This window comes from Oncorhynchus nerka, linkage group LG14 (assembly GCF_034236695.1).
Source record: "Oncorhynchus nerka isolate Pitt River linkage group LG14, Oner_Uvic_2.0, whole genome shotgun sequence".
NCBI lineage: Eukaryota > Metazoa > Chordata > Actinopteri > Salmoniformes > Salmonidae > Oncorhynchus > Oncorhynchus nerka.
In genome coordinates this window covers 38,951,839-38,967,970 of record NC_088409.1, presented here as the reverse complement: position 1 = coordinate 38,967,970, position 16,132 = coordinate 38,951,839, and the positions used below count along the sequence as shown (strand labels likewise).

The following is a 16,132-nucleotide window of genomic DNA, read 5'->3' as shown; positions in this document are numbered from 1 at the left end:
CAAAGCTCATCACTATGCATGCACATTTTCTTAACCACAATGGGATGGATTAATCAATAATTACTCTGGGAATGAATATCACTGAATGACGGGAATATTGGAGTAAAGTAGGCTAATGCCATTGAAGACATTTATCATATTGTTACAGAAACTCCCAGTCGTCCAACTGTTTTAAATGGTGTGTGTGTGTGGGGTCAGCAATAATTTCAGCGTTATTGTGCTGCTTTAATACAAACGTGGGGACTCGTCTTGATAAATCAGTCATTTTTGAGGGTTTTCACGGAATGTCTGTTTGAATAGTCTATAAGGCTCGGAAAATGTTAGCCAAATTGAGGTGTGTTTTCTAGCCTCAATAACGATTTGCTATTGGTATTTATTTTATATTAGTTGTGTTTGGCTTACTTATTAGGCAATAAAGACACTTATATGTCTATCTATATACCCACTGTGAATTTCAGTCTTACTTTCACCCTAATGGAATACTGGGCCAGCAATCCAGATCATTTTACATCGGACGAAGAGTTACGACCAACTGGTGCAACCAGCCCCAGGGGGTCCTTTGTACAAACTGTCCTTAATCCGGTTTATGTATGGGGGTTGGTGTGTCATGTCTTGGGTCAGGTCCCTTTTCCCAATGTGCACCGCTTGAGGGAATGGGGTGCGTTATTGTACCCCTCACTGGTGACCTACATACTATTTATTGAGTGCACTGTCATATTTTTATCCCCTATTCCTTTGTCTGGATCCTTTTTGTTTGTGAAGCCAATGGCCCATTCTGTCCCAACAAAGGAGACATCCGTCCATCTAATTTTAGTGATTGCAACAACAAAAAACTTGGTATAAGGTTAAAATCTATATATTTTCATTATTGAATGTATCCTTTTAGGGAAGGTGCAGAGCTGTCATTGCTTTGTAACATGGTCCCACACTATTAAATGTGCTTTTATTCTTATGCATGTAAAGAAGGATTTTAGTCACCTCAGGATGAAATTGTGTGTTTTGGTAATTTTGATAATGTCACCTTCATATTAATAGAGCATTTGACTACCGGGAGATGTTTATTGAGCGAAGGAAAAGTTACAGGATGGCTTCATTGACCCTTTACAGACAGTTATATAACATAGGGTTATAAGCATTGTATTAACATGGTATAAGCATATTACAATATTGTTAATTTATAGCCTGCTGTCCATAAAGCTTGATTTAATTAAGCCGGGAAAAGGTAAAAAGAAAAAAAGGAAACACATGGGCGATATTTTACACATCACAGGAAGTAAGGGTGCCTAGTCAAATATTTTGACAAGTTTGAAGACACTTTTTGAAAAGCACTCCCAAAAACGTGTGGGCTGGGCCTAGCCCAGTCTTGTCTTTCTCTGGGGTGGGTCACGTGCGTTGGTGACAGTCTGTCATAGTCAACGGCGGCGTATGATTGGCTTACAGATGTAATACAGGGCCCTCCCATAGGCTGCCCGAAAACACGTCACTCCGATCAGCTGTTACTTCGCCTCAACAATAACAAAGGGAACAGTGGGACCTCGGAAAGGCTCGGAAAAGTAACGAACTGTGTTGTTCCGAAAACAAAGGTCCATGTACTACATTTCTTCCGTGAAGAAAACTTTCTTTATATTCTCGAAAAGATACAATCTACCTCAAAGTCTTAAGGATTTTATCACTAAATATCCGTCCTTTGCTGTTCACATTTTTTCTTGCCGCAGGTGAGTTTTTTGGGGGGTCTCTTTGTTGTCTGTTGTTGAAAGAACACACAGTTCTCTTTTGCATTTTAATTGTAGGCCATTGTTGACATTACTTTATTTACACAAGTACGGTTTAGCACAAATACATAGCCTATTTCCACTGTTTTTATGCACCAACAGTGTTTTGTGTAGCAAAAATAAGATTCTCGGCACATTTTTGCCAAATAAGAGTCAGACCGCAGTCTAATGAAAATGTATTAAAATGGCAAGGTCTAGATGTCTACCTATCTATTGAGGGATGAGCTAAGTATATGCACAAAACAGAATTGTACTTTTTAAGTTAAACTTTGCTGGCAGTTGAACATTGTAGGAGCTGCGACCCGCCTAAGAGGTGTAGGGTTACGCTATACACCCTCCGATTGTATGCTAGTCAACAAATCATCCCGCAAGCAGACAGCCTACCACAGACACTAACTGAACATTTAATTCATATTTTCAGAGATTTTTTTGTTTTATTACAGGGACAATTTCAGGCATTTTGCTCTGGGTGTAACACTCATGGAGAATATCCATATGACGTAATCGTTACGGCTCCTAATGTTCTCTATTCCAAGGTGTCGACGACAGGCCTCCAACCAACCATCCAAATACATACGACAAGAAAATATTATCCAGTGAGCTCTCACATTAACCTACCGTTTCATTCCGTAAATAATAATATTGTGCCTTTTTAATGTTGCCAATATCACGACGCTTTCATCCCCCCTCCGTGTAGAGCCACCGTTCTGGGAAGAAAATGCTTGCAAGCGATATTTTGTTGAGGACGAACAGGTGCAGGAGATTATAACCCGGTTGCGTATTGGACATACTGTAGATAAAGTCCCATAGAAAAGCCCTCAGTCCCTCAACCTCATAGCACAGCTGCTCACTTTATTTGTCGTTGAATCTAACAAATAAGAGGACATTGACTCAAAGAACGACTTGTTTGCAATCGCTTGCATCCTACACATCTTCTGACGAATATGTCTGATGTTAGGTAATATATGACAAACCTGTAATTCTGGCATAACGTGTGTTTGCCTGTAGCCTATCTGGCAGACCAGGTTTCAGTTTTTGTGTCAGGTCTACCAAACAACTATCTTGTCCTTTTTGAACATTATCATAAAGAAGCTACTGTAGTTCTCTCAGCTTTTCAGATCTTACAAACCCACAGATCTCTAATTATTGGCTGCACAGCTCTGTATTTGTTTACCATACATGTGTACATGCATACAACTCATAGTTTACAATTCCACTGACAAATGTGGCTTCACAAGTAGGAATTCAATGTTGTCTGGCAGAATATTGGTTGTTGTGTATCACTGATCTTGCTTCAGGTCAGGGGTCATAATGTATGACCTGAAAACAGTGTCACTGCTTTGCTGTATCCCTGGTGTGTCAGTGTGGGGGCAGTAGTTAACTTTATCAGCAGACAAATGCTGTCTGGCTTTTTACACTCTAGTCAGTGGGACTGGAGGTCTAATTGCAAAGAAAGGTCAGGCCTATACCACCAATACTGGACTGTAAGGCCACAGAGAGTTGATCCCTAGGTGAAGATACAGCATAATCAGCACTATAGTGTGTGTTCTATAAAGGACCACCCTATCAGTGAACAAGCTGCTAGGTTACAGACCTATTAGGCCCACACATATTTGGCCAGTATGTCTATGACAGTTGGCAGCTAGTTGATGATGGGTCTATTTCCATAATTGCCTGTATGAGGGATGTCTGGTAGATAGGCAAATAATACCCACACCTGTAAACATTTATGACCACATACGGTGCCTCTTTGAAGTTTGTGACAGTTGTGAATGATCTGGCTACCCTTTTATATGTTTTATTATCGAGTATTAGAGATATAGAAAACCTATTTATTGGCAGAGAGTGTTTATATTGGAGTGTACTCTAAAACTAGTGAGCCAGAACGAAACATGGATGTCCTTCCAGTTCAGTCTGAACCATGTTTTCCTCCTGCCAATTGCCCAAAAGCTAAAGGATATTTGTATGCATCTCCCCCTCCCTTTTCACACAGGTCTTTATAAGCTCATGTATATGGTCTCAAATGTGTCACTCAAGGTCACAACGACGTATTCTCTCTCTTTCTCCCTCTCCCCTTTTGTCTCTCAGGTCCTTTGTAATTTTGCACACGTCGAGGTGAGCTATGACCAGACTTTACACAGCTCCCCTCAGATGATAGACATCCGTACCTTATTGAAGCACTTTAGCACCTGCAGCTGATGACCAAAGTGCCTGTTCCCCGTCCTCGCACCGCTCAGCCCCCCTTAGTCCCTCTGTGCCCCCCCAAGGAGTTCCAGTATGTTCCAGAGGCTCACCAGTGTCCTGTTCGGGGACAATGTGGAGGAGGTGAGCGGGGGAGGCCCTGGAGAACAGGGCTTTGGCCAGAAGGAGGAGGATGAAGAGTGGATCCTGGTGGACTATCTGGGTGAGCTTCAGAACATACACAGACACACACAGACGAAACATACACAGACATAAACACTAAAATACACAAACAAAAATGCAAATACATACTCTAAACACAATCAACCCCTCACACACCATAACCTCCTGGTATCCATGTACAAAACAGGTCAGATGGGTTCAACAGTGAGCATCATTTCCATACAGTCACATGGTGGGAACTTCACTACCTTTTAAAAGGCAAATCAAATAGTTTTTGTCACATGCGTCGAATACAACAAGTATAGATAGACCTTACAGTGAAATGCTTACTTACAAGCCCTTAACCAACAATGCTGTTTTGAGAAAATACCTTTAAAAAAGTAAGAGATAAGAACAACAAATAATTAGAGGAGCAGTAAATAACAATAGCGTGGCTATATACAGGGGCTACCAATACAGAGTCAATGTGCGGGGGCACCGGTGTCAAGGTAATTGAGGTAATATGTACATGTAGGTAGAGTTAGATAATAACAGAGTAGCAGCAGTGTAGAAGGGGGGCAATGCAAATTGTATGGATAGCCATTTGAAGCTGTTCAGAAGCTTCTTGGACCTGGCGCTCCGGTACCACTTGCCGTGCAGTAGCAGAGAGAACAGTCTATGACTAGGGTGGCTGGAGTCTTTGACAATTTTTAGGGCCTTCCTCTGACACCACCTGGTATAGAGGTCTTGGATGGCAGGAAGCTTGGCACTGGTGATGTACTGGGCCGTACGCACTACACTCTGTAGTGCCTTGCGTCGGAGGCTGAGCAGTTGCCATACCAGGAAGAGATGCAACACGTCAGGATGGTCTCAATGGTGCATCTGTAAAACATTTTGAGGATCTGTGGATCCATGCCAAATATTTTCAGTCTCCTGAGGTGGAATAGGTTTTGTCGTACCCTCTTCACGACTGTCTTGGTGTGCTTGGACCATGTTCGTTTGTTGGTGATGTGGACAACAAGGAACTTGAAGCTCTCAACCTGCTCCACTACAGCCCTGTCGATGAGAATAGGGGCCTGCTCAGTCCTCCTTTTCCTTTAGTCCACAGTCATCTCCTTTGTCTTGATCACATTGAGGGAGAGATTGTTGTCCTTGCACCACACGGTCAGGTCTCTGACCCCCTCCCTATAGGCTGTCTCATCATTGTCTGTGATCAGGCCTACCACTGTTGTGTCATCAGCAAACTTAAGGATGGTGTTGGAGTCGTGCCTGGCCGTGCCGTCATAAGTGAACAGGGAGTACAGGAAGGGACTGAGCACGCACCCCTGAGGGGCCCTCGTGTTGAGGATCAGCGTGGCGGATGTCTTGTTACCTACCCTTACCAACTGGGGGCGACCCGTCAGGAAGTCCAGGATCCAGTTACATAGGGAGGTGTTTAGTCCCAGGGTCCTTAGCTTTGAGGGCACAATGGTGTTGAATACTGAGCTGTAGTCATTGAACAGCATTCTCACATAGGTGTGAAAGTGCAGTGTGGAGTGCAATAGAGATGAAATAATCTGTGGATCTGTTGGTGCTGTATGAAAATTGGAGTGGGTCTTGGGTTTCTGGGATAATGGTGTTGATGTGAGCCATGACCAGCCTTTCAAAGCGTTTCATGGCTACAGACTTGAGTGCTACGGGTTGGAAGTCATTTAGGTAGGTTACCTTAGTGTTCTTGGGCACAGGGACTATGGTGATCTGCTTGAAACATGTTGATATTACAGACTCTGACAGGGAGAGGTTGAAAATGTTAGTGAAGACACTTGCCAGTTGGTCAGCGCATGCTCGGAGTACACGTCCTGGTAATCCATCTGGCCCTCCGGCCTTGTGAATGTTGACCTGTTTAAAGGTCTTACTCACATCGGCTGCGGAGAGTGTGATTAAACAGTCATCCGGAACAACTGATGCTCTCATGCATGTTTCAGTGTTACTTGCTTAAAAGCGAGCATAGAAGTTATTTAGCTCGTGTCACTGGGCAGCTCTCGGCTGTGCTTCCCTTTGTTGTCTGTAATAGTTTGCAAGCCCTGCCACATCCGACGAGTGTCGGAGCCGGTATAGTATGATTACAGTGGGGCAAAAAAGTATTTAGTCAGCCACCAATTGTGCAAGTTCTCCCACTTAAAAAGAAGAGAGAGGCCTGTAATTTTCATCATAGGTACACTTCAACTATGACAGACAAAATGAGAAAAAATTCCAGAAAATCACAATGTAGGATTTTTAATGAATTTATTTGCAATTTATGGTGGAAAATAAGTATTTGGTCACCTACAAACAAAGATTTCTGGCTCTCACAGACCTGTAACTTCTTTAAGAGGCTCCTCTGTCCTCCACTCATTACCTGTATTAATGGCACCTGTTTGAACTTGTTATCAGTATAAAAGACACCTGTCCACAACCTCAAACAGTCACACTCCACTATGGCCAAGACCAAAGAGCTGTCAAAGGACACCAGAAACAAAATTGTAGACCTGCACCAGGCTGAGAATACTGAATCTGCAATAGGTAAGCAGCTTGGTTTGAAGAAATCAACTGTGGGAGCAATTATTAGGAAATGGAAGACATACAAGACCACTGATAATCTCCCTCGATCTGGGGCTCCACGCAAGATTTCACCCCGTGGGCTCAAAATGATCACAAGAACGGTGAGCAAAAATCCTAGAACCACACGGGGGGACCTAGTGAATGACCTGCAGAGAGCTGGGACCAAAGTAACAAAGTCTACCATCAGTAACACACTACGCCGCCAGGGACTCAAATCCTGCAGGTCCAGACGTGTCCCCCTGCTTTAAGCCAGTACATGTCCAGGCCCGTCTGAAGTTTGCTAGAGAGCATTTGGATGATCCAGAAGAATATTGGGAGAATGTCATATGGTCAGATGAAACCAAAATATAACTTTTTGGTAAAAACTCAACTCTTAGTGTTTGGCGGACAAAGAATGCTGAGTTGCATCCAAAGAACACCATACCTACGGTGAAGCATGGGGGTGGAAACATCATGCTTTGGGGCTGTTTTTCTGCAAAGGGACCAGGACGACTGATCCATGTAAAGAAAATAATTAATGGGGCCATGTATCGTGAGATTTTGTGTGAAAACCTCCTTCCATCAGCAAGGGCATTGAAGATTAAACGTGGCTGGGTCTTTCAGCATGACAATGATCCCAAACACACCGCCCGGGCAACGAAGGAGTGGCTTCGTAAGAAGCATTTCAAGGTCCTGGAGTGGCCTAGCCAGTCTCCAGATCTCAACCCCATAGAAAATCTTTGGAGGGAGTTGAAAAACCGTGTTGTCCAGCAACAGCCCCAAAACATCACTGCTCTAGAGGAGATCTGCATGGAGGAATGGGCCAAAATACCAGCAACAGTGTATGAAAACCTTGTGAAGACTTACAGAAAACGTTTGACCTCTGTCATTGCCAACAAAGGTATATAACAAAGTATTGAGATAAACTTTTGTTATTGACCAAATACTTATTTCCACCATAATTTGCAAATAAATTCATTAACAATTCTACAATGTGATTTTCTGGATTTTTTTTCTTCTCATTTTGTCTGTCATAGTTGAAGTGTACCTATGATGAAAATTACAGGCCTCTCATCTTTTTAAGTGGGACAATTGGTGGCTGACTAAATACTTTTTTGCCCCACTGTATATGCCACTGCAGCGTTTGTTTTTCCATGTGAGCATATTATCAGATATTACATCTCATAAACATCTATGAAATGACCTTATCCAACTGCTTGGCTATGCAGTCCTTAGGTGCCTTATAGTCTCTATAAACCGATGCAACCTAGGTTCACCTGTATTCACAAATGCAGACACAAGGATGCTACTCTAAGCCCTGGCAAAGTTCCCAATATCCATACACACAAAAACAAATACACGTGTGCCCATACATGCATGGTTCTATACATATACAGTATATAAATGCTGCTCAATAACACACACACACACCTGGCACACACTTGTTCTTTGGGGGAAGGGAGTGCATCCAGCCCGTCTGTCTCTGATAGAACTCATATTCCACAAGTGTGTGAATATTCAAGGTGTGAGAGACTGAATCCTGCTGGCCCACTTCTGTATGGGGGAGGGGAGGGTGGTGGAAGGGATATGGGGCAGTATATGGGCAATATGTCTGTAATCGGGTCAAACAACAGCATGTGGGGCTGAGGGGAGGAAGATAAAAATAGGCCCAGTAGAGTTGCCCTTCTGGGCTCTGAGGAGTGAGAAGTGTGGGCAGACAGCCCAGCAGAATTCCCCTTCAGAATTGTCCCCAGTCGGTAACACGGTCTATGACCCAAACCACCTGCGATTAATGCATTCATAGCGTCGTCTATCACGCCATAATTCGTTATTGGACTTGTCTTGCATATGTAGCTCATAGCCTCTTACGACAACCTTTGGGAAATGCATTATGGCTGACAATGTGTTCATAAACCATGTGACACATCATTCATTACAGGTGTTCCATGTAAATGCTTGAATTCATAATGCTTTACAAACAGGTGGTTGATATATTACCCTACAGTCCAAGCACTCTGTATCCTTACCCAAACTGTTATGTGATCATAGAACAGTATGATATAATAATGATTCATCTGATCACAGTGAATCTCTAATATCTGATGATACATGGTATCATAAACCCTTTATTACGTGTCTGTTTTATAGAACTGTTAGAGTGAATGCAGTAAGCAGACACTTGAGGTCAGATGTTTTGTCTCTGACAGCATTGAAACATTCTTTCTTGCACAGACTGCAGTACCGTGACCTATTTTACAGTAGGGATTGATTCCACACACTTAAAGTGTGTACTACTTAGTGTGTACGAGCTGTATTCCTGGCACACTTCAACACCTCAAGTTGCACTAGTCTCCTACTTCTTCTAAACTGCTAATCTATTATATCAATAGCGTGGACTGCTTTCCTTCCCCCTTCCTGCGTGCGCACACACATACAGTACACACACACACACACAAACCAACACAAGGTGGATGGTGAGAGGATTACAGGTCCCAATTAGCCTTACAGAGGCAGTGATGATGAATGTAAGCCGTTTTAGGGTTCTGCTGTGTTGCTTAGCAGCTAAACTAAGGGTGTGTGTCGGCACAGATGAGATTTACTATTTTTATTTTTTGGAGTAAACAAGGTGGCTGCACTGCTGCTGACATGCGTGACAGAGAAAGATGAGGATGGGAACTGGTGTCCTTGGGAGTGGGTGTATTTATATCACACATATATACACCATAACACACTCAGAAATGAACACACTCTGAGGAACACAACACATCTATGCACACATCATCTGAAAAGGAAAGAGAGGAAAACTTTCATGATCATGCACACAAGGGAACACATCCAATACACACACAGAACACTGTTATGCACAGAGAACACTGTTATGCGCAGAGAACACTGTTATGTGCAGAGAACACTGTTATGTGCAGAGAACACTGTTATGTGCAGAGAACACTGTTATGCACAGAGAACACTGTTAATACACAAAGAACACAGAGGAAAACATCTACACACACATGTACATGCACACACTCAGCTGTTTATCAGAGATTCTGTCCAAAAAAAAGACAGACAGTCAGGTTTAAACTTTGGCCAGGAATTAAGTTTTGGTCAGACGTCTGTGCAGGCTATTTTTAGTATAATGGGAACCCAAACAGCAATCTGCTGGCTTTGATTCCCATCTGGTATCAAGTTGCTTTTTCCATCATACTTCCCATATGGCAGTGTATTATTCTGATTTATTAGAGCACTATTGACAGTAATACCACCGAGTCTCAAAGCAAGACATGCTGTATTGCCCAGGGATGCAGTGAATGCAACTTCTCGCTCCTGCCAAACCACCTCATTTAACTTGATTAGATTTATTCTATTGAAACTTAGTTTCTCTCCTATCCTTTTGAGATAGTTAGCTAGTGGGAAAAAAAGTGTTTTGGTGCATTCTAGAGTTGGGAAAGACTGGAAAGCATTTGGCAGCAGTTTGGTAGAGGGAGTTGCTGAAGCTGCTTGATCCTATGAGTGACAGCTCTTGCGCACACACACTAGTATCTTGGGTCAGGCATGTTATTCTGACAGACAGAACACTGCGCTGTGCCTGTAGGGCTTTGACACCAATACATCAGGGGAAAAGATGGTTTTTGTTTTGATTACTAAAGCCATTTTCTCTGCCACATTGCCCCCTAAAGTCATGTTAGGGTATTGCATGTGAGTTGTTATCCCACCCAGGTTGAGCTCAAGACCATCATATTGCATTTTTATATTTTGCCATGGGGAGTTTTTTTTTATCTCCAATTATAAAACTCAATGGTTGTATAACACATTTTCACACATTTACCCTACATGCTTTGGCAAACAGAAACTTTCCATTTCTTATTTAAATGTTAATTGTGCTGATGTATCCTAACCAATCCCTGCCTTTCTCCCCAGCCGAGGCCTGCTCTAGCCCCTGTGGTGATGGCCTGTCTGAGGTGGACCTGACTTCAGAGGAGGAGGAGGACCTTGTGGTCGTCCCCTCTCCCATCGCCAGCTCCCCCATCCGCTATGCCTCCTGCTCCTCCCTGGACTCCACCGCCGACATCGAGGATGGGGGTCCCGAGGAGGAAGAGGGGGGTTTCCAGTGCCTGGAGGCCTGTTCTCTAGAGGAGAGCTGGTTCGTCACTCCCCCACCCTGCTTCAGCGGGGGGAGGAGGGGCAAGCCTATGGTACTAGAGACCAGTCCCCTGGAGAACCTGCTGATAGAACACCCCAGCATGTCTGTGTACACCACCCACTGTCCCCCACGAATCTCCCTCAACCTCTCCCTCAACCTCAATCTCTGCCTCCCCCTTGTTGACGTACCTGCCGCCGTAGTCAAGGAGCCGGGTCGACGTTCGCTTGACATCCCCTGCCACAGGTAGGACTTGTTGCTGCAAAAATTCTGGCAGTAGTGTTTCATCACCTACATTTAGTGAATTTATGCTTAACCTCTACGGGATCGGTGTCCCTATTCTAGGACGGTTGAGCTAACGTGCACTAATGTGATTAGCATGACATTGTAAGTAACAAGAACATTTCCCAGGACATAGACATGTCTTATATGGGCAGAAAACTTACATTCTTGTTAATCTAACTACACTGTCCAATTTACAGTAGCTATTACAGTGAACAAATACCATGCTATTGTTTGAGGAGTGCACAACAACAAACTTTTCACGGCAATTGGTTTGATACATTCACCTCTGAAGGTAAATAATGTACTTAAATTCAGTAATCTTGCTCTGATTTGTCATCCTGAGGGTCCCAGATGTGTGAAAGTTAGTGTGTAAGCTAATGATACATCATGATTGACATTCCTGGGAGTGTGTAAACAAAAAAATGTATGTTCTCTATAGTTATGTACTTCAAAAATGTATCAATTAACCAATTTGGCACATTTGGGCAGACTTGATGCAAAATATTGTCCAGTATTGCAATGCTTCACTGGGTCAATCTGAAAATCTGAAACGTTGCACACACATGGCTAATTGCACACACACAACCCTAATTGCGCCTAAACTGCAATATTATATGATGGCCTTTCTCTTGCATTTCAATGATGGAGAAAGAAAATTATTATCTTTATCTGTATTATCTTTTACCAGATCCAAGGTGTTATATTTTTTAGATGTTAGATAATATATTTTTTGGGGCGGCAGGGTAGCCTAGTGGTTAGAGCATTGGACTAGTAACCGAAAGGTTGCAAGTTCATATCCCCGAGCTGACAAGGTACAAATCTGTCCTTCTGCCCCTGAACAGGCAGTTAACCCACTGTTCCTAGGCCGTCATTGAAAATAAGAATTTGTTCTTAACTGACTTGCCTAGTTAAATAAAGGTAAAAAAATAAATAAATAAAAAAGCCTAGTCGTTTGAGCATTGGGCCAGTAACTGAAAGGTTGCTGGATCGAATCCACGCGCTGACAAGGTAAAAATCTGTAATTCTGCCCCTGAACAAGGCAGTTAACCCACTGTTCCCTGGTAGGCCGTCATTGTAAATAAGAATTTGTTCTTAACGGACTTGCCTAGTTAAATAAAGGTTAAATGAAAAAATGTGAATGTAAAAAATATTCTCCTACATTAATTTCACATTTTAAAAGTGTGTAATTAATTTCACATTTAAAAGTGTTTCCTTTTAAAATTGTATCAAGAATATGCATATCCTTGCTTCAGGTCCTGACAGGTAGTTAGATTTGTCATTTTAGGCGGAAATTGAAGAAGAAGAAAAAACATGGATTAACCAGTCCAGCCCCCTTCCTGTCTCCCCCTATAGGCCAGAGATGGTAGTGCAGCGCAGAGCCGGGCTCCATGCTGGCTGCTATGCAGCAGCCATCTCAGCCCGGGCCTCCGGCCTCCTAGACCAGGTCCAGCAGCATGGACGCCTGGCCCAAAGGGTACGTGGCGCCACCCAGCACCAGCTCCTCTCCCGCAACGCCCTACGCCGCCTCAACCTGCTGCGTACTAGAGGGGCCAAGCAGGCCAAGACCACCACCACCTATCTACACCAGCCTGGCCAGAGGCACCTCAACTACTGAGGTCCTGGCCCTATCCCTTACCCTCCATCCATCAATTCATCCATCTGTCTCAACCTGGATCCACGAAAAGAGTTCATCCTGCAACATCCTCTCCATCTTCCCTCCATCCACCGATCCTCCACTCTGGATTGAAGAGACGTGATGAGGACTCCTTTAGAATCAATGCCATAGGTCACTTTACTCCGCTGCAGGTTCCCACCACCACATGGTAACTGGGAGAGACTGGTTCAATCAGATATTACACCTGTAGCGACACTCTCCGCTTTCACCCACACTGCAATGTTTGTGTGATGTCATAGTGTGGCTGTATGCTGCCATAGAATGGTTGTGTGATGTCATTGATTGATATCATGGAGTTGCTTGTATGCTGTCGTAGTGACATTGTAAGTGATGTAATTGAGTTGTTGTATGCTGTCAGAAGAGGGTTTGTGTCTTAATAGAATGACTGTGATGTCTTTAGAGTAGGAGTAGGCATTTAGAAAAGGAGCATGTCTTTCACTTGTAATTAGGACAGTTTATTAACAAAGTTGTTTCTAATGTCCCTCCAATGAAATTGCTTCCTCTATCACTTCATGACAAACTAATATAATTTGTCATTCTGGTGGCCACAACTTACTTTTCAAAATCATCACCCCCCTCTCCTGATTAAGGGTGAACCTGCCTTGAACTTAGTAATTCAGTACTTTCACAATATTGATTGAGGAAATGTTGGTCAAATACTGGGTTAAATATCACTTAACGCCTTGTTATAAAAGTAGAATTTAAGATGAAAAATAAATGTAAAATGTATTATAAAAAAACTTCCAAAATATTTTTAAAAAGAAAAAAACGTATATTACATATCAGTATGAAGTTAGTAAGAGCGTTTATCTACATAGGTATGTTTGTAAGCAGAGGTGTGACTATGTTAGTGTGTGATTTGTTGCATGGTTGTATAGCGCTAGAAAACAGAAAAGATACAAAAACACCTTTTTTTTCTGTTATCTCTCATTGTTTGTTCTAAATCTGCAGTCCACTTCTCAGGGTCATAGCCAATCACCTTTACACTTTACTACAATGCAGATTACTTGACCGATGTTAATTGTCTTTGTACATACTGGAGACCTTCCAAATTTGTCATAGTGTGCTTTGCCTTGTGGTAATGTTTGTGATCAATGATTGACCTTTTAAAAGAATCGTCTGCGTCTTGAGAAAATTGAATTTGAACGTTTGCTTGTCCAAGGACTGTGAAAATGAACTCCTACTCTCTCAATCGACTGTTATAACCCCAAGATGGAGTGAAACTGTCTTTTTTTCATTTTTGTTTATATATTTTTTTCTGTGTACTTTCCATTGTTTTGAGTTAGATATTTACCCTGTTCTTTATTTGCTTAGTTACATAAACTTAGTAATATTATGTTAAAATGTCAACCAAAAAAGTAGCGGCAAACTCTAACCTTGCAATAGTTTATATTACTATTGTTTTTGCTTTTACAGTATATTCTTCTTTACTTGAACAATGTTTGCAAATTGAAGACTTTGTTCTGAAACGGTCAAGTTTGTGACAACATGAATCTGTGCGCTCTTGTGGTAAGAAAGCACAGAGAGACACAATTCAAACACCTAAGTAGCCTATTTTAAGTTTCATAGAACCTCTAAAAGTCAAGTATCCAGGGCAAACTCAATCATTTACATGACCTAATATTATTATGACCTTATATTATGACCTAATATCACCTGTTTCTTTGTACTTATTGGGGGAAATACACAGTACATACATACTCAGATGTATTTAGCATGGTAGCATTAAGAAGCACTAAGGTGGTTTTGTTTGGTTTTGTCTATATAGTTGTAAACTGATTATAGTGAAGTGATTTAAGCCTAGTCATTGTATTTGTGTATCTTTTTTATTTTCAGATGTGTCAGATTGCAAAACTTGCATCATTTGACGCGTACATTTTTGTACTGCATTGTTGTGACACGGGCAACAGGACGAAGGGAATGGAGGAGATGGCTAAGTCCTCATTTTTGATGTGTGAAGCTGGAAGGAGACATTTTGTTTTGTCCTCAGCTGTCTGTATGAGCTCTTGATGATAATAACAGGGATTTGTATTTTGTTTTATGCCTTGAATTTGTTGTGGATCACGTGCCTTCCAGGTTAAACAGTATAATGACAATGCATTAATGAAGAACTTGAACTGTTGTCCAAAAGGACAACACATACAAAAGCAAATCAACTATGCACACAGGAGGTAGCTTCTCTTCGTGAACCACCCAGCCCATGTACAGCTTTTATACACAAATGTAGCAAACCTGTTTTCTCCTGTGTGAAGAATATTTGGTGGCATTTTTTTTTAGACTTTTGCTTCGATTTAGTTAACTGGAATAATACAGCACTTTGCCAAAAAAGTGTAGGAATTTGAGTGTTAACTGTTATTTATCTTCTTAACTGATCGCATTATTTTATTTTGGATGTATGAGAGATCAATTCACTCTGTTTTTATGGTCAGCAAAATTTGCAAATGAGAATGTGGTAGTCTGTTCTAAAACTGTAATACATGATCTGTTGTCATGATGTAAGCCACAGTCTACAATAAATGTTTTCATACACATACTCTTCTGTTTCTGTCCTTTTGATCCATTTAACCTTTTCTACCAGGTTTATTAAACTATGATGAAATTTTGCAAGAAAGACCCACCAGCCAGCCTAGACTTTATTTCCAAAACAAGCCCTTTATAGCACTGAGCTGAGACAGCTATGATGTTACTTTCAGTATGACATTCTCATGAGTTCTGAATAAAGAGCACATAACAGCTTTGCACAGCAAGTTATCACAAATGTTTGACCAATCACAACAGGGCAAAGTAGTTGGCAGGAAGATCTTTAATAACTAAATTCAGCAAAAAAAGAAACGTCCCTTTTTCAGGACCCTGTCTTTCAAAGATAATTATTAAAAATTCAAATAACTTCACAGATCTTCATTGTAAATGGTTTATAAACACTGTTTCCCATGCTTGTTCAATGAACTATAAGGAATTAATGAACATGCACCTGTGGAACGGTCGTTAAGACACTAACAGCTTACCGACAGTAGGCAATTAAGGTCACAGTTATGAAAACTTAGGACACTAAAGAGGCCTTTCTACTCACTCTGAAAAACACCAAAATAATTATGCCCAGGGTCCTTGCTCATCTGCTTGAACGTGCCTTAGCCATGCTGCAAGGAGGCATGATGACTGCAGATGTGGCCAGGGCAATAAATTGCAATGTCCGTACTGTGAGACGCCTAATCCAGTGCTACACGGAGACAGGACAGACAGCTGATGATCCTCTTAGTGGCATACCACGTGTAACAACACCTGCACAGGATCAGTAGATCTGAACCTCACACCTGCGGGGCAGGTACAGGATGGCAACAACAACTGCCCGAGTTACACCAG

General features: G+C 42.0%; 1 protein-coding gene across 1 annotated transcript; it reads left to right on the top strand.

Moving 5' to 3' along the window:
- The first annotated feature begins 4,015 nt into the window (after positions 1-4,015).
- Positions 4,016-15,305, top strand: LOC115141011 (tumor protein p53-inducible nuclear protein 1-like). The gene is made up of 3 exons (XM_029679574.2): positions 4,016-4,176; positions 10,593-11,058; positions 12,451-15,305. Exons 1-3 carry the CDS (start codon positions 4,050-4,052, stop codon positions 12,710-12,712), a joined length of 855 nt encoding a protein of 284 aa, XP_029535434.1. The 5' UTR covers positions 4,016-4,049; the 3' UTR covers positions 12,713-15,305.
- Positions 15,306-16,132: the final 827 nt, after the last annotated feature.